The 19,089-nt window shown below is 39.3% G+C and overlaps 1 protein-coding gene across 4 annotated transcripts in view; it reads left to right on the top strand.

Moving 5' to 3' along the window:
- SORCS1 (sortilin related VPS10 domain containing receptor 1) overlaps nucleotides 1–19,089 on the top strand; it is a 467,090-nt gene that overhangs the window by 278,449 nt on the left and 169,552 nt on the right. For all 4 annotated transcript variants that reach the window (XM_054729115.1, XM_008144286.3, XM_054729116.1 and 1 more), the window contains exon 4: nucleotides 17,431–17,589. In XM_054729115.1, the coding sequence (XP_054585090.1) occupies nucleotides 17,431–17,589 (159 nt within the window). The remainder of the gene's footprint in view (nucleotides 1–17,430; nucleotides 17,590–19,089) is intronic.

Below are 19,089 nucleotides of genomic sequence, written 5' to 3'. Positions count from 1 at the left end.
TGATGCAGTACTAGAAGACCTTACCTTCAGGGATAAAACAAATTCTATAAAGGGACTGTTGAAAAATGTGGTTTGCCAAGACGATTTACATCTTCTTGAAAACGTGCCACCTTAGATTTAGAAGCATGTTGACATTTCTACAATTTAAAGCTTCCATTTAGCACAAACGTTCTTTCTGCTGTCCTTGTTATCATAGGTTTACCTTGATTTCAGAAACTATGAACTGCCAACATGTGAATTAAGAAATACTTCACTTGACAAAAGGAAACAGCACAGACTTCTTTTACATAGGTCCTTGTACATTCTGCTGAATTAGGGTAACACTTAAGACTCAAGTGCCGGAATTGAGTGTCAAGATTAATTAAAGATGAAGCATGGTGTTTGGGGGAAAGGTAATATCATGTATAGGTACATAGGATTTGATTCACTAACATTTGATCTGCCTGTAATGTATATTTTACCCACCTCCCCCCAAAAAATATATGTAATATTTTAACTGCAAGAGTCACTAGAAATTACCTTTTATTTCCAACTCAACATGTTGAAATTCAGGCTCAGAGAGGTTATGTGACTTTCCCAAGGTCCCCAAATTGGACAGTGGCAGACAAGGACCCCAGTCCCACTCCACTGCACACTGGCTTCCCCCTGTGTTCCTCAAGCAGTTCACCCACCTCCTGGGAACAGTCACATTTAGAATACTGGACCTATTTCTCAGCCTATACTTGTAGCACATTTTTTAGCTTGATCATGTTGGGTAACTTGAGTACATGTAGCAAACATCTTGTTTTCCATAAATGCCAAAGATAACAGAAAAGGGTTCAGAATAGATGCCGACTTGGTCACCTCTTCAAACATGAAGGGTCAATCAGAGACAGAGTTCTTACCACACATGTAGCCAGTGTCAGCATCACCTGATCTGTCCCTGAGCTTCCCATTCTTATTATTTTGTACCTGATTCTCACATATAAATTTGAAAGTAATGAGATAGACCTAAGGCCACAAAAAGTCTAAAGCCAGTTCTGTTCATTTGCTAAAGTCTCAGAAAAGCATATTCTGAAGCAAAAAAGAGGGAGATGCATGTATTACAAGAATGAACTAACAAATGTTACATGCCTCCTATGAGCCAGCAATGTAGATAGTCAATTGGTAGTTCCCAAACTATGTTCCTCAGAGCCCTAGTTCTTTTGAAGTTCCAAGAACAAAAACAGATTTTGTCTTTGAATTCATGGCAAATGTTATTACACATGTATCTCCCTCTTTTGCTTCCGAATGTGCTTTTCAGAGACTTTAGCAAATGAACAGAAACTTAAAATATTTTTCTAGTATTCTTTATTTTTATTATTTTTATATTTATTTATTTTTGTATCAGAGAAGAAGGGAGAGGGAGAGAGAGATAACATAAATGATGAGAATCATTGATCGGCTGCCACACTGGGGATTGAGCCCGCAACCCAGGCATGTGCCCTGACCTGGAATCCAACCGTGACCACCTGATTCATAGGTAGATGCTCAACCACCGCCACACCAGCTGGGCTTTTTTTTTTTTTTTTTTTTTAGTATTTTTGAAACTTCTTTGACTATTGAATCTTTATAATGTTATAATTATTAATTTCACTTAGAAAATATTGTGTTCAGTGCTTTGGTTCCATTAATAGTAAAAAATACGTACTCTGGGAAGTGGGCATTTTAAGCCCCACTTCATAACCATGGAAATAAAAGACAGCATAGTAAGTGATTTCTCAAGGTAATAAGCTGAACTAGGACTCAAAGTGGAATCTGTGTTCTTAGCTCCTGTTTGAACCTCAATTCCAATACCTGTTGGCTCACACGGGTGATTATAGCTGTGACTAGAGATTCTTGGGGCACAGGTACTTTATTTTAAAAAAGAGAGATAGCATATGAATTGGAGGAAAGAGGAATAACTCCAATGTCTAATATGTTCTCCGTCCTCTCAATCTGTTGTGTGTTATCCCATTTTGAACAGCCACAAAGATAAAGTTCTTACTTATCTTTTACTTTAGCTCTGCATTTTTGCTGCTTTTTTTTTTTTCTTATATTAATGACAAGTGCCAACATAAGCCAGCTTTCAGTTGAGAAGACACCAGAGGATGTGTGGATTATGGTCACCTGGAAAACATAGGACCTCCCTAGAGGGGATAGCAGTATGACTATGGTAATATGGTCCCAGGAAATCTGGACATGATTGGAAAATTGGCTGGTACACAGTGCTCATTGGAACAATATTATCTACTTTCAACATAACTCGGGTGCCAGTCGAAGTCAGCCTATAGACCCTGGGGTTTTAACCAAAGCACATTACTGTGCTGTTGGCCAAGGAAAAAAGTCTCTCCCTGAAATGATTCTTTTTCGCCTGATGGTTTCCTTCATGGCAGCTCCACATTCTGGGGCTTGAGGAATCTGTTGAACATTGAAAAGGCACATATGCTCATTTACATTGGCAAGTGTTAAAGTGGGGAGACATATGTTTTCTTTGTTCTCCCCTCCTGTTGGATCCTTGAAGAGTGTTGATTGTCAGACTCCGCTGTGATTTCCCAAGTTGTGTGCTTCTGAAAAATCTTTGCCAGAATTTCCAGTGCTTATAGATTTGCCTGGAAATAACTCTGAAGTATGATTGGAATCCCAGTGGATTGGAAGTCTTCCGGTAACACTTCACTGCCCAGCTTTGGGATATTGTATTAGGTCTAAGATTGTGTTCCTGGCACACTTCTCTTAGCTGAACCACGGCAGTGATGTCTTCAGAAGCTCCCAGCTCCATGTTCTCTTCTCTTTATTCCACATTCTGTATTACCTCCCAAGTGATCACTGAAGGGAGCTACAGTCTTTCTATTTTCTACTTTAAAATCATGACTCTGTAGGTATGGCTCAGAATAAACAGGTTCTCTTGCTACTTCACTGAAACCCCCTTTGCATGAAGAGTCCAACTCTTTCAACTTGGCTGTAGACTAGATGATCTGCCTTCTGCCATCCTGAGGAACTTGCTGTTACCTGAACATGCCTTGTATATTCGCACTTCTCTCTTCTTGCCTATGTTAACCCCTCCGCCATGAAACCCTCCCGCCCCTGTCAACACCTCAACATCCTTCAAAACCCACTTAAATGTCCCATGTTCTTCGCTGTCTTACCTCATTCCAACAACAGGAATGCCGTTCTCACAATACGTTGTGTCAGGACCTATACACATGTACTTTTCCCACTGAATTTTCTCTCTTCTGTCTTGGGGCTGACTGTAGAAGAACTCACAAGGTAATAGGGCATTCAGTGCCTCGTTCATAATTTAATCTTCAGTCTTAAGCACAGTAGCTACCTCTTAGTGCCTAAAACTAGTTAAATAAATTAGAGGGGGGAAAGTAGAGATGAATTATTGAATGGTAAACATCTGGCCAATCCACAGGGAGTGAACAATTGCTTTAAAAAAATAAACCCACCTTTTTATTTCCCAAATCTTGTTTTTCTATTTATTCTTAGAATGACTATAAAAAGGATTCTGAAAATGTTAATTTTGAGGATATTTCTATAATTTTATTGAAATATCCTATAGATAAGTCAGATTATAAGACTGCATTTAGTATAATTGTATCAAAGAGGAGAAAATTCCACTCAGTTACATTTTCTCTTTAGACAAATTTTAACGTGTTGTTCAATAACCACTCCACGGCCTTGCTTCACTGATTAAAAGATCTGTGTTATTATGCTGTCAAATGTTTAAAATGCAGATCTGGGAACCAGGTTCCTGGGAGTGAGACATAGAAATACCAAAAGTGTTCTTGAATTACCGTGGAGAAATCATCATGCCCCTCCCTGTCTAATGTTACTCCCTCGAGGTTTCTTCAGTGTCCAGTTGGAATGTCCTAATTCACATTTGTAAGTGCTCTGTAGTTCTTACATGAAACGTCATGTATGTATGCCATCTTCTTGACGAGTAGTTTAACAAATTTCAGCTTCTTTGTACAGTGGGCTATTTTTTTAATAGCTTACAATTTATGATAAATGGGTGATATGAAAGTTCTGTCTATGGATTGATAACAGTCAAAAATGGGAAAAAATGTGTTTTTTTCCCCTGCAGTTTATTTATTCAGGGAACACAGTTATTGAAGTTTTATAAAGTTTAAAGTTTCTGATTTCTCTACTGTCATTAAGCTTGAAATACTCACCTGGGATCACCTATGCGTATGTGTAGGTAGTATGTACAGAATGATACTTTATTTCTTTTTTTTAGATGAAGATATAAAATGTACTTAAGCAGAATATTGTAAATAGAACATGATGTAGGAATGGCTATTTATAAAAATCAGTAAGTAAAGAGAAACAATCCTAATTTAAAATGAAGGAAAAGTATGAACAAGCAGTCTACTAAATAAGGCAATTTAAATGACTAAACACAAATGACAAAAGGAAGCAAGGGATGGAGGAAAGCAAAATTCACTCTTATTAGTAATGTGTATCGACACAAAATAAAATGTACCTTGTTCCCCAGTCAGCTTAGAAAATGTTGTAAAAATGAAAGCGGAGAGGTTGGGAGGGCGGGGATGGGGAGAAAAAGTCCTAGTGTTGGTAATGGGCACGTTCCAGACAAGGAACTCTGAATTAGTCCTCTCTTTTTTTGAAAGGCATTTGGTAATATGTATCAAAAGGGGTTATACATTGATATGCTTTGACCCATAAATTCTGCTTCGAGGAGATTACTTGAAGTAATAATAATTGATGTACAGAAAATTTTAATCTACATTAGGTCATAAGATTATATTAGTGAAATTTGGAAACCTTCTAATAAGAGATTAATTACGTAGTGGCTTAGCCATATAATTAAAGTTAATGTAGCCAATAAAAAATGATAACACAGAAGAATATTTAATAGCCTGGAAAATGTTTGCAGTATAGTTTTAAACTGGGGAAAGCAGGTTAAAAAGCAGAAAATATCATGTGGTAGTGTCTTCTCTCTCTCTCTCTCTCTCTCTCTCTCTCTCTCTTTCTATCTCTCTTTATATATATACACAAAGTTATGTATATATGTGTACCCATATATACATAGAAACAGAGATTGAGAAAGCAAACTTCAAAATGTTAGTGATAATGATCTCTGTGTAGTGATATTTGAGTGATTTTTCTCTTATTTTTCCTACTACTTTCTGGAGGACATTTTCTACATTTTTCTGTAATGAATGCATGTTAATTCCTACTCATGTTTGAGAAAAAAATACTAATTTTTATCACAAATGAGATGAATAATTTAAAAGAAACAAAATTATTGTATCATTGGCACAGACATTCCAACAACTAGACACCTGCCAAGTAGCTTAAAACCCTGCACCCCAAGGTAGCTTCATCCTTTTATTCCAAATTGAAGGATTCAGGTTCAATACCAGTTGTTTGTGAACTGAGGAGGGACCAGGTTTGAGGGGCTCCCCAGTGGCAAGACCTAAGCTGTGGCCTGACGCAAAGCATGGCCTTCAGAGAACAAGGTCATGGCCGACAGGGGCTCTAAAGCAGAACCTGCCAGCATTATAGGCTGGTCCTCACAAGTGGAAGTCTAAAATGTCTCAGGCTGGGAAGCCACTCAGTGTTTTACTGGTGTGACTTCATTTGGTCATCAATATATTTTTCTAGAATATATTTGTTTTGGGCTAGGGTTACTTTGGAAATGTCTTAATTTAATAAAATATGTCAGAAGACATTTTTTAGATTGAAATGTGGAAGAAAGGATTCAATTATATTAATAGGAGACTCTCTGACAGTGGAAAGGGATGGGGTGAGGAGATAAGAAGAATGATTGGAAGTATGAAAACTATTTAATTTTCAGGAGAGAGCTCAGCACATTTCAGTATTTCCAGAAAGCATTGCTATCCTACAGTAAAATGGATTAATTGAGAGATATTTTCATGACCCTTAGTTTCAGGGAAAGCTAACTGATTCTGATATATCTTGTTAAGGAAAGTGTCAGTTTGTCCATCAGTTTGAAGATTTCTTTGTCACTAAGTATGGTCAGTATTTTTTAAAAATTGGTTCAATTACCTGGAAAGTTCATTTTTGAGAGATATTCTGAAAAATAAGAGAAAAATCACTCAAATATCACTACACAAGATTCACTAAGATGAGCATATAATTTATCATCCAAGCCATACATACAAGTACATCAGTAATAATATTTATGATGGTGCAGAAGGAGTAAATTAGGACTTTCCAGGACAAATTATGACACATGTTCACCCTGCCTGTGATCCATTCCAAGAAAACCAAAATGTCTGTGAACAGTCTCTCATAGGGTCAAAGTATCTTCTAAATCAAGATCAGCCCACTTTGGAAGTGGTAGTGTCTTCGTAAGTGATAACATCTTTGTGGGCATGTTGAACCCATCATGAATATGCATCTGGGTCTCAAAATGCCTTTGTACAGTCTCAAGATAGAATGACAATTTTATAACTGGTTTGCACGGTAGCCTGTTGATTAGGAATCATTCTGATTGGTGAGGATGCTAACTTCTGAGCAACTGTGACTAGACACACAAAAGATATTAACCTGAATAAATGAAAGATCATGTAATTTGCAAATGTTCTATGATGGTAAAATTTTTGTTTTGAAGGCTTTTTTTGGGGGAACCCTTATATTCCTTTGGAATCAGGATGCTTAGAAATATCACTAAACTCAAGAGATATGATTTTGTGGTTATTTTCTTAAAGTGTGGATTCCCTGTTGGTAGTAACTTGGAGCAGATGAGTGTTTTATAGGGTTGGCATAGTAGCAGGATGCATATAGAGTAAGAAACACAAAATAAAAATGTTGGATGGTTTTACACAGGCCTCTGCATGATAAAAATCAAACTTGCTATATTTTTCTGGGACATATTTCCCATTCATCTGTTCACCCTCAGAGCCAAATGACCTTTTGTTGTTTTTGTTGGTCCAAGACTATAGAAAAATCAATCGGTTTATGTTAAGATCCATGAGAACAATAAGTATTCTGTTTTGCTAGGTTATGTTGAAATAGAGATTGGTGCTTTTGTTGGGAACATAAAGGGGCAAAGAATATTTTGATCTTAAGAAATCCACTTTTAATGATGTCATATCCTAATTTACTTGATGGGATTGTGATGCCTAGATATGGACTTTCTTATTAAATAGTTAGTTATGTACATTTTAATAGACATTTAACAGATCTGTCCTCATATAATTTAACCTGGGTAATTGATGTATCCTGAAAATCCACAGGCTGGCCTTCCTTGACCTTGGGTCTCTTAATATTTCTGAGACTAACAACATAATTCATTTAGTCTTCAATACACATTCATCTTGAATTGTTGCCAGATTAGGAATTAATAGCTTTCAAACATATAACAGAGTTACTTCACGGCCAAAACCCAACCTCAGGTTATCTGTATCTCAGATATGATTATGAGAAGACCTTGTTATTCATATTGCAGATAAACTAATAATTTTTTCTCATTTTCCCCTTCTTTTAAAACCCTTTACACTCGCTTGCTTTTTTCTCGATTCCTTTATTCTAATGCTAACCGTGTCGAGTCACACTCGACATCCGAGTGCAAAAGGTTAATTATAAGTGACAAATTGTATAGGAACTTGTTGTGGTCATAGAGCCCAATGGTGGCTGCCATCATACTTGCCATCCCGTGTGTGTGTGTGTGTGTGTGTGTGTGTGTGTGTGTCCTTCAGAGATGGAATTATTTTTCTCCTCCCTTTCAGTCTAGCCAAAAAGTGATGACTTATTTCACCAATAGAAATGCTGCCAAATGGATATCCTGGGACTTCTGGGGACAGGTCAGAGGAAGCCTGGCAGCTTCCACTTGAGTCCCTTTGACATGCTTCTCTTGGGACACTCACACTGTAGCAAGCCAGCCAGCGATCAAGAAAGCCAGCTACTGTGAAACTGAGATGCGAAGTTCAAGCCACAAGGAGAGAGGGCCTGCAGGATGGAATGCCCCGTGGAGAGAAAGAGAGAAGCTAAGGCCAAATGCCTGCGTGAAGAAGCCATCTTAGAGGTGGAAACTCCAGCTGCAGCCACCACAGTGATGCCATAGGGACCTGGAACTGTGCACCCAGCTTAGCTCTTCCCAGATTTCTGACCCACAGAACCAGGAGCAAAATCGAAGGTTGCCTTAAGCCACTGTTGTGAGGTAGTTTGTCACACAGCTCTTCATTAGTGCAACAGAGGTCCTTTCCTCTTCAATAAAATGTGCCACTTCGGCTGCTTCTGAAACATGCATTCTGAGCTGCAATTAGCTAAGATACAGAACTGCCTAGAAAATAAAATAATGAGAAAACATCTTAAAACGCTACATTTATATCTCCTGCTCTGACTGAGGGAAAAGAAGGAGAGAGGAACAGCAGCTGCTAATGTAATTATACTCAGGGGCATGTCTATTAAGCATATTCACCCTTTTCTGCCTCTCTAAAACAACTTGAGATGATCAATGTCTATCATTAAATACTTGAAGAATGAAGGAAAAATTTGCATGAAATAGATCTCCTTGCTAACAGGAGGCACTTCTTCCTGATGAATCCACTCCAGTCCCATCTTCCTGAGAGCTCTACAGCAGAGGGGCCCAGGCCATTCTCAATTTTTGCTTCACTAACCTGCCCATCCCGTTTGAGAGAAATCCCCAGTATCCCAAAGGTCTTCTCAGGAGAGCTAATAGCCAAATATATTAGCAAGGTCTCATGTGGCTGAGACTTTGTTAATCCTTCCCCATACACCTTGCCTGTATTTGCCCGTTCACCATGAAGCACTAATTTAAGTAAAGCTAAAATATACTTGTCAGGGTGATGATTCAAGTACAGCAAGGAATGAAGAATGTGAGTACATTCTGTTCACTAATTTTTAGAAGGAACTCATTCCTGTGGGCCCTTCTTTTCATTTTCCTGACTTTCAACTTGACATTTATTCAGACTCTCCAATCAAATGCACAACTTAGAGATTCTACCAAAAATGCTATGTCCCTCACCTAAATTGAGGTTAAAATGTACTGAAAGCTTCCCTTTCTTGCTCTCTCTTTCTCCCCACCTCTTCTCCTTTATCATTTCTGGAGGAATAAAGAGATTTCTTATCATGAAATGAACATCATTTCTCGTAAAGTTTCCCATCAGCAAAGAAGATGAATGCCCATTTCTCACGGTATCTCAGCTCCTTCTGATAGCAGCTAACATTTTAAAATAATGTAGCCTCTTGGCATTTATAGATCTTTGGGGATTTAGGAGAGAATTTAGTTTGGGACTTGTAATGACCATGAAAGTGTGTTCTGATTGAGTTTGAGCAGAGGCCACAGAATAATGTGGGGATATTTAACATGGCTCAAATATTCTCAAGGTATTTGATCAGTCTCCATAGTAACTGCAGTAATAAAAATGTCTCTCAAATTTGTCCATCATTCTTTTCCTCTAAAATGCCATTTTTAAAAACAAGATGATACCATGCTAAGCATTAATGAATACCTTGTGTTTTCTAATGTCCCCTTAATATGATGACAGCTACTTCTCCAGCAAAATGAATTAATATTTTGCTGCTAATTAAACATAGGATCTGTTTATTAGGAGAAGGGTTACATTGTTTTTATTCTGATTAATTTTAACATAAAATTCCTTGAGAACTAGCTTACAGGGAACGTTTGTTTCCCTCCCTATACTATCTTTAAGTCAGAGCTTTTTGCCCAGTCCTCCCTCACCCATCCTTATGATAAAGCACAGGAAAACAATTTTTTGGAGAAGCAATGATAGAAGGATAAGAAAAAGGAAGCCAGGGCTATTGTGAAAATCTGAATGTGAAACAGGACTGAGTATTTTGATTCCATAAATTTATATTTAAAGCAAAAAAAAAATCTTTATTTCTTCAAGACTATCTTACCAATTATCTTGTTATTGAGAGTCTCCTTAGTGTAGCTCCTAGCTTCCATTGCAAACTCCCCCACCCCTCCCCTTTTCCCAGCTAGGCAATATTTTATGAGATACTTATAAGGTTTCTCTCTCTCTCTCTCTCTCTCTCTCTCTCTCTCTCTCTCTCTCTGAACTCAACTATCACATTTTAGCAGAACATATAGTGCTAAATGTGCCATCCTTTGTGAAGTCATAATAATAACATTTGCTCAAAGTTCAGCATTGCTTTCACACTGATGATCTGATCTTTACACAGACTTATGCAGCATGGGCCATGATAGCGTTACCACTGACTAACTGCATGGCCTTGAGAAAATGACCTCATTTCCCCAACTGTCAAATGGACATAATAATATCTATCTGAACTGGTTTTTAACAATTTAATGAAGTGACATATTGTAAAGGTTTAGTGGCGTGCCTGGAACCCAACAGATGCTCAATAAATGTACACTTCTTTATAGTAGCATTACCCTCGATGAGAAAACGGAGGCTCATGAGAAGTTAAGTGAGCTATGAGCTCTCCAGAGTGGCAGAGATGACACTCAAATCCGTCTTGGAAGTCAAGCCCCACATTTTCTGTGATTGTAATATCTACGTATGGCTTGTTTTTCCTTCTTCTTCTAATGGTCTGAATGATTGTCACTAAACACACTCTCTTTTCTGAGGACGTGCACACACCCACTGCAACATTGACTAGGATCAGGTTTAAGATTTGGTTAGGGCTCTTCTTATGGAAAACAGGTCTGTGGTTCCCAGACTCTGTGGGTAGCCCTTCAGATCAACTCGCCCAAACACGTGGGCCTGTGTTTCCTTGTAGGGGGTCAGTGCCATCCACAGTCATGGAAGCAGAGTCTCACGATGAAGCAGTGTTTTTTTTTTTTCCCTTTAAGATTGACTCAGGAAAGGGTTGTGTTCAGTAATCCCCAGAGAAATGAGAAGAAATCTTATATAAACTTTTTTTCTTAAATTGTCTTCCAAGGAGTGTAACCCATATATGGTCATTCCTGGTGAACCTTACTCTTCTCCTGTGTACTCTATACAGTTGGGCAAAAGGAGTATTGAGTGAATTATCATAAATGTTACATAATAATCAATAAGTAGGGTCTTCTGACAAGGCTAGTAAGAGACATGAAGAACTGAAATATTATTATACACTTCTTAAAAACTAATTTTCCCCCTAAGAAATAAAACTCATCGGGCCCTCATTACAAAAAGTTTTTAAAGTAAACTCACAGAACAAACTCTTTAGAATGCAATGCCAAGTTTTCCTAGCAATTTCTCTGAATTAATATTCAGGTCACAGGTAGATGGTCTATTGCCCAAACATTTTTTTTGGTCTCTTAGTATCAAATGAGTCTACTTTGCGTTAATGACCATGGATGGTGTATTAGGTGAGCTTCACAGAGTTTGGGGGGTTGGGAGTAGCATTTAGAACGAGTGATTGCACACTGGGTCCATCTTTCTACAGATTTTTTTTCTCAGCATACACTTATTTGAACATTTTCCATTTACTCACTTTTGTCTCCTTTTCTCACTATTGTTTGTACTTCAGTGATTTCCTTTACCTGGGTCATTCTGAGATCCTGTGTGACTTCTCCCACTACTGCCTGCCCAACAGTTGTCAACAGATAAGCATGCATTGCTTTCACTTTCAATTCATCTGGGAAAGATAAACATTCAGCTCACATTGGGAGTAGGTAGTTTATCACCCACAGTGGTCTGCAAACTACTCAATTGCTCTGATTACACTTTGCTTAATTTGTTTTTAATACTGAAGCCAGAGGCCTGCAAATAGCCTGTTATACTGTTTCTAGGTAGAATTTTGTTTGGATAAAGTGGGTAGATAACTGGAGTGGCCAATTACTGCTATTGCGATTTTTCATTATCATCATTATGAAAAGTATTTATTATGCACCTGTGATATGGTCATCTGAATTGGATTTAAGCCTCAAGCAAATCAAGAGATATATTGTCAGTACATTATCTCCTCTTGATTCCAATCCACAGATGACAAGGAGCAGACAGATGACAGGAAATAATGAACAAAACATAAAATACATATTCTTTGCTTTAGGACTGAAGAAATGAAGTATATGCTTATAGGTATTGAAGCTGCTCTTTATTAACTCCACCCCATCTAAATTATGGAATTCCAAGAACAACACACCTAGGAAAAGAGTCTGAAAAACTAAATAGTAGTGACATTTCTGTAGGAGCAATGTCCCTAGTACACAACCTAGCAGGATAAGAAAAGCTCCCAGCCAACCTTTTGTAGAGTTACATCATGTAGCCATATGTTGAATCTGGAGCAAGTCAAAGAAAGTGAAGATGCATTTAATTTTTGATGACATTAACATGTCTGAAGGACTAGTACTCAAATAAAAGTGAGAAGTGACATAGTTGAAATCTCTAGATTGCATTTCATATTCATTTGTCACCTCTAGGAAAAGCAAATAAAATTTTTTCCCTCTCCAGAAGTGGATGATGAATGATAGCTTGGAGTTGGGCGGTCGGAGCCTGTGTAGCCATTATTGACTTTCTATAGAAAACAATTCATCTGCAGATGCAGTCAACACAGCATCTGCACACCCTGCAAGGCATAAGTAAACTGGCTCTAATACCTGGGGGCTGATCTGAACAGAGAAAATAATTACTTTCCTGTTAAAGACAGACACTTCCCCTTGTTTTTACCCTCCTTGCCTCCAAGTAGAACAGCAGGGATTTACTTAAGAGGACGCAGACTCCCAGGGTCTCAGGAATGAAGAGGATTCACCTATGCGCTCATTCACTTGTTCATTCACTTACAGAGATGTATAGACTTCTACTAGAGACCAAGCTCTATGTCGGGCAAATAAATAATGGCCTCTCTTTTTAGAGAGCTCACTTCAGGAATTGTGCCAAGTTTGGGTTCATGCCTTTTACAAAGTCCTCCAAATTCCTGTCATTCAGATCATATTCGAGAATGCAGAGGATTAAACAAACAAAGCACCATTTACTTAAAGTCACACAATGAGTCAGAAGTAAACCAGCAGACAGTGATTATTGGGCATGTTTAAGGGGTGTAACCTACACATTTTTGAGGAGTGTTCACGAATTTGAAGTTGCCATTTTGATATTTCCCAGTATAATACCTTCTGGGATAGAACATACTTATTTATAAATGACATCATTCCTCTCTAAAGATGGGATCACATGTATTATTCACATTGTTTCTTTTTTTTCAAATAGGTTAAACATTTTCTATGTATATTTTGCTTAAAGACTTTATTTACTTATTAATTTACGTATTAACCTACAAAATGCCCAAACAAACCTCAACCCACTTGAAATAAAACCATTAACATTTTTAAAGACTGAAATAATACGAGTTCACTTATTTAGTTAACAATAATTTATTAAATACTTTCTATGGTTCAACCACTGCACTGGTTGTAAATGAATGAAGTTGAAGGTTGTGATTAGGTAACACATTGTTCACAGTGGTGTGTATAATTGTGTGTGAATGCATTTGTGTGTTTTGCATTCAGTTGGATTTGAATATAGGCAATAATATGAAATTAAAATATTAAGTTGAAAATCAGAATAAAAAAAATCTATGATATGATATGTAGATGTGGATAAAGTAGAAGGAAGCATAAACATTGTTTAACTTGTTGAAAGGATAGGGTCATGAGCAGTTGATTTTTCTTTTATTTTCAATTCGTCTACTGGAGGTCTTACAGAGGTGTTTGTGCAATAAAAAAGGCTAAGTAGAAATAGATCCCAGTTGACCTGTTTGTTTTGAGTGGATTTGAGCAGAGGTTTGAAAGACGAACCACTGGAAGGTTTGTGTAATACAGGCACTTATAAATCTTATAGGGGGTATTTCCTAGCATCTTCCATCATTTCTAAAATGTCAAATTCCAAAATAGAGGAGGTGAGGGCCATTTAGAGAAGGTGAGATTTTAGTCTACATATTTTTAGTACCCAGAAAAAGCTGCCACGGAAGCCAGGAGTTTCATTTACTCGCTTTTAAGTAGCCACGTGTTTGAGAGATATTTGCATTATTCTACCTCTGCCCTCCCTTATTTAATAGCACCTGGATGCAGAAATATCTTACATAGTCTCATGACTTGGAGCATAAATAACTATCAAAGATATTTTAAATAAATGATAAATAAAAATCAGCTTGATTTGGGGATATTCTGTAGGCCCAGTTTTTTTTTATTTTCTTATTTTATTTGTATTTTTTGTTAATCCTCACCTGAGGATATTTTTCCATTGATTTTTAGAGAGAGTGGAAGAGAGAGGGAAAGACAGAGAGAAACATCAATGTGAGAGAAACACATCAATCGGTTGCCTCCTGCATGAGCCCTAACCAAAGCCCAGGCTTAGGAGGAGCCTGCAATCAAGGTATGTGCCCTTGACCCAAATCCAGCATGGGACCCTTTGGTCTGCAGGCCGACACTCTATCCACTGAACCAAACCAGCTAGGGCCCAGTTTTTTATTTTTCTGAAGTGGTCTGCCAGGAGAAGCAGGTGGTGGGGTCTGCACTCGTGGGAAGAGAGGAAAACATATTCTGCTTAACAGGGAAATAGAATATCAGAGGAGGGGGGAAATCACCTTGCCGAGACAATAGATGCCCTATGAAATTGAGCCTTTTCATATTATTATGGAAATTACTTTGGACAGTAGTGCAGAAAGCATGCTATATATCATTGTTAATTGTGGTTGGAGACTCAAAGCAGTATAATCATTTGATGACTTATTTGTTGTTTGGAAAACACCTGTTTGTGCTAGTAAATATGAAATTACCTGGAAGTATTCTTGTGAATGTAGGTGCCATATGAACATCCCTGTTTAATGCATACAAGAGATTTTAATGAAGCCATGTATGTGAGTTTGTACTTAGCACTTAGATGATAGCTCCATGCCAGCCATCCAAAGAGGGAACCCTATCTTTGTGGTAAATTCGAAACAAGAAAAATGATAGCTTTGTCAGAATTTATGGTGGGGAACAGTGGCTTGACTGGAACATGGATTGAGAGGCAATTAGTCTCCAATTTTGTGTGTGCTTTCCATCGTGTCTGAAGGCACGAGCAGCCACGATGTTGCACTCCCTGCCCCACATCCCTTTTCTCCTCTCCCAGAAGGGAGGTTGAGTGTGGTCCCATGCACCAAAAAGTTGCCAGTTCAATTCCTGGTAATGGCACATGCACAGGTTGCGGGCTCGATCCCCAACAGGGAGCATGCAGAAGGCAGCCAATCCATGTTTTGAGATGTTTTGCTCTCATATCAATGTCTCTTTCTCCCTCTCCATCTCCCTCCCTCTCTCTCTGAAAATCAATTTTAAAAATTAAAAAAAAAGCAAAGAAAAAATAACAGAGATTGTAAAAACAGCAGGGCGCCTTCAATTCTCCCCACAGGACATAAACACAGTGCAGGCTGAGTGTGTCTGGGGTGCAATCCTCATGTGACATTTGCAGTGACGTCACAGGACACCACTTTTGAAGATGATACTAACTATCCCCCCAAATGTTTTTTTTTTCTTTAAAATATGTTTTTATTGATTTCAGAAAGGAAGGGAGAGGGAAAGAGAGATAGAAACATCAATAATGAGAGAGAATCATTGATCTCCTGCATGCCTCCCCACCCAACACTGGAGATCAAGCACACAACCCGGGCATGTGTCCCTGACCAGAATTGAACCATGACCCTTTAGTTCCCAGTCCAATGCTCTCCCTGTTTATTGAGCCAAACCAGCTAGGGCACTATCCCAAGGTTTTAATATGATTGCCTCCAAATGCTTGAGAAATCTCAGTGTGTTTGCTTGGCACTCTACTCTTCTATGACATGGCTCTGTTTTATTTTTCCTTTCTCTCTCACTCTTTCTGTCCTAGAACTGCTGCCTCCTCAGCTGGTAATCTTTAAAAACCCTGGGCTACAGTGATTTCTCTTCATACAGCCACACATTAAGCACATCTTTCATGCTTCTCCGAACCAAACTCAGAAAGTGTCAATTAATACGTTGATGGGGAGGAAGTCAGCAGGTAGCATTAAGGCCACCTGTCAGGAGGCATTAGATGTGCACTTTGACTGAGTGAAAGGAGACCTGCAGAGAGTGGGGAATGAGGTACTTCATCACACATTCCTAGAGGCATAGCGTGAGAGAATAAAAATCAGTGTTCGGGGCAGCTTCTCCATCGTGTTCCTTTTGTGGATTGTTCATTACTGCTCTGACCAAGATGAACCACCTCAGCGAGAGTGCAAAGCAGCTGACACTATTAAGTTTCCAACAGTCAGAGCATATTCTCTTGTAGACAGGAAGACGACTGATGGGGAGATCCAGCTACTCTTCTCAGGGACCTCCATTCATATGAGCTCACACTGTGCTGGGCATCTTTCTAGGTCCATGTGACTACTCTGTAAACTCTTCCCATTCATTTGACAAATATTTACTGAGTATCCTATATAATAAAAGCCTAATATGCAAATCGACTGAACAGTGGAATGACTGGTCTCTATGATATGCACTGACCACCAGGAGGCAGACACTCAATGCAGGAGCTGCCCCCTGGTGGTCAGTGCGCTACCACAGGGGGAGTGCTGCTCAGCCAGAAGCCGGGCTCATGGCTGGCAAGCGCAGTGGCAGTGGTGGGAGCCTCTCCTGCCTCTGAGGCAGTGCTAAGGACCCCTTGGGGGATGCCCACCTAGGGGTTCCAGACTGCGAGAGGGTTCAAGCCTGGGCTGAGGGATTACCTCCCCACCCCCTCAGTGCATGAATGTCGTGCACCAGGCCTCTGGTATAATATAATCTAGGTCTTACTGTAGCTGCTGGGAACACACCTGTGGGGGAGAAAAATAGAGAAATATCAACTACTTCTATTCTCATGGAATTTAGGTTCTAGTAGAGGGTATGTGAACAGTAAACAAAATAAATAAGTAAATTATATAATAGGATAAAGTGGCCTTTGTACAATTCACAGAGAGGGCTGTAGAAAGCCCAGCCTTTGACACAAGACTAACAAAAAAGTCAGGCTAAATGTAGGATGACATGGGATATTGTTGACATGAACAAGAAGTCTGTGCAAGCAAGAACATCCTGTGAACTCCCATCTCTTTCCATTTTTTTCCACCTCTCCAACAACAGATGTTACAAGTCTTGCTCTTTAATCTCCCCTCCCCTCCAAATTAAAGTAAACAAGGCCAAATAGGTAGGCGGTTGAGGTCAGGGGAGCAGTGGGAAATAGTTCAGATGAAGGAAATAACTTTGGGGAAAAGAGAACATCCAGGAGCCCTATGGAAGCGAAGAAAATGCAGTCTTCCGTTTCCTCTCTCTTCCTTCCAACTTGTCCTGCCTCCTTCCTTCCTTAGTGAATCTCATTTTCTGTCATTGGGTCAAGGTAGGAGTTCCACCCTGACAGAGTCCCCAGGTGTTCCTTGCCTGTCCCTTTTCCCTCCCTTGTCAAAATTTTAGCTCATTGTTAAGTTTTAGAAATTCGAAAATTTAACTTTCTGTTATTATCTTTCCCCAACAATTCTTTGCTGCAGATTATGTTACTCACGGACCCGGAGATTGAGAGCAGTTTACTGATCAGCTCAGATGAAGGAGCGACCTATCAAAAGTACCGGCTGAGCTTCTACATCCAGAGCTTGCTCTTCCACCCCAAGCAGGAGGACTGGATTCTGGCGTACAGCCAAGACCAGAAGGTGAGCACAGAACCTTGTTTGAGACAACAGTGCATGGTTCTCCCGGGAGAAGCCCCTAGTTGATCATCTCCACGCTTCTTCCCCGTGACCAGTTTTGTTCTGTGCAGTCGCCTGAACCAGGTGCCTGTGGGACGAGAGGCAGCAAAGAGGGTCTCAGGTCACTGGCTTGAGCTTGTAAACATCTGACCCAGCACACAAGGGAAAAGGCCAGACACTAAGGAACTCAATGTGGAGAGATAGTTTGTTTTTGTTTTTGTAAGTATATTTTTATTGATTTCAGAGAGGAAGGGAGAGGTAGAGAGAGAGTGAGAAACATCAGTGATGAGAGAATCATTGATTGGCTGCCTCCTGCACACCCCCTAATGGGGATCCAACCTGCAACCGGAATTGAACCCGGAACCCTTCAGTCTGCAGGCCAACTGAGCCAAACCCTTCAGCACTGTATCCACTGAGCCAAACTAGCGAGGGCAAGAAGCAGGTTTTAATGTAGATGTTTCAGACCATTAGGAGCCCCAGACCATCATGGAATAGGAGAATGTGTTTTGTGTGTGTCAAGAGGTGATCATTTTTCTAGATAAAGACCCAGGATAGCTTTTATAAGACCCTTCAAGGAAGGATGACCCCCTCCCAAAGGCTAAGAACACTAAGAACTTTCTAAAACAGTGAGAGAAATGGCCAGAGGAAAAATAGTAACATCCACAGAGAGCATCATTCAGAGACAGGTTGTCTCAGGACTTTTCATTTCTTGGTGGTTGGATTGAAGGAGAGTTCCACTTTTTAAAGAAAGCATTGAATGAGGTTTTGCTGTTCGATGTATCTGTGTGTGTGTGTGTGTGTGTGTGTGTGTGTGTGTGTGTGTGTGTGATGTATGTGTATATATGCTATGGAATGCATACTATAAAATATATCATGTACCCTATACTACAGATACACTATAAAATACATATAGCCCCTGCTTTTCAGGACCTTACATTCCCAGCTAGAATATAAGGCTACCAACATAAAATGCAATTAAATTAAAATGAAAAAGAAACAACATACACATTGGCAAATGGGAGAGACTCTAGCCATAGAAGCCACAAAGGAACATAGGGAGATATTGGAATATTGTCTGTGAAATGCATGGTTCGGTGAAGTCATTCTTAGAATTCTCCTTAGAGGGCTCATGTGTTAGAAATTATACATGTCGGGCTTCCGTGAGCGAGGGGGATGCTCTCGGGTTTTATCTGGAGAGGGTAGCCATGCGTGGGGTTCTTCCTGGAGGGGCAGAAGGCTGGAAGCACCTTCCCCAGGTCTCTACTGACAGAGCATTTTGTAGGAAGCAAATTAAAATTCTCGGTATTGCAGTTTTATTCATGCTGCCCTTCCTGCCAAATAAAATGCACATTAAGTCTAAAAATAGAAAAGATTTACAATTAGGATTCATTTCCTCTTGAGCAGCCTGGCTGCCCTTTCAGCAGAATGCACAGTTTCACTCCCAGAGTCAGGCCACAGTGCATC

The sequence above is a fragment of the Eptesicus fuscus genome, chromosome 17 (assembly GCF_027574615.1).
Source record: "Eptesicus fuscus isolate TK198812 chromosome 17, DD_ASM_mEF_20220401, whole genome shotgun sequence".
NCBI classification, from domain to species: Eukaryota; Metazoa; Chordata; class Mammalia; order Chiroptera; family Vespertilionidae; genus Eptesicus; species Eptesicus fuscus.
This window is presented reverse-complemented; position numbering and strand designations above follow the sequence as displayed.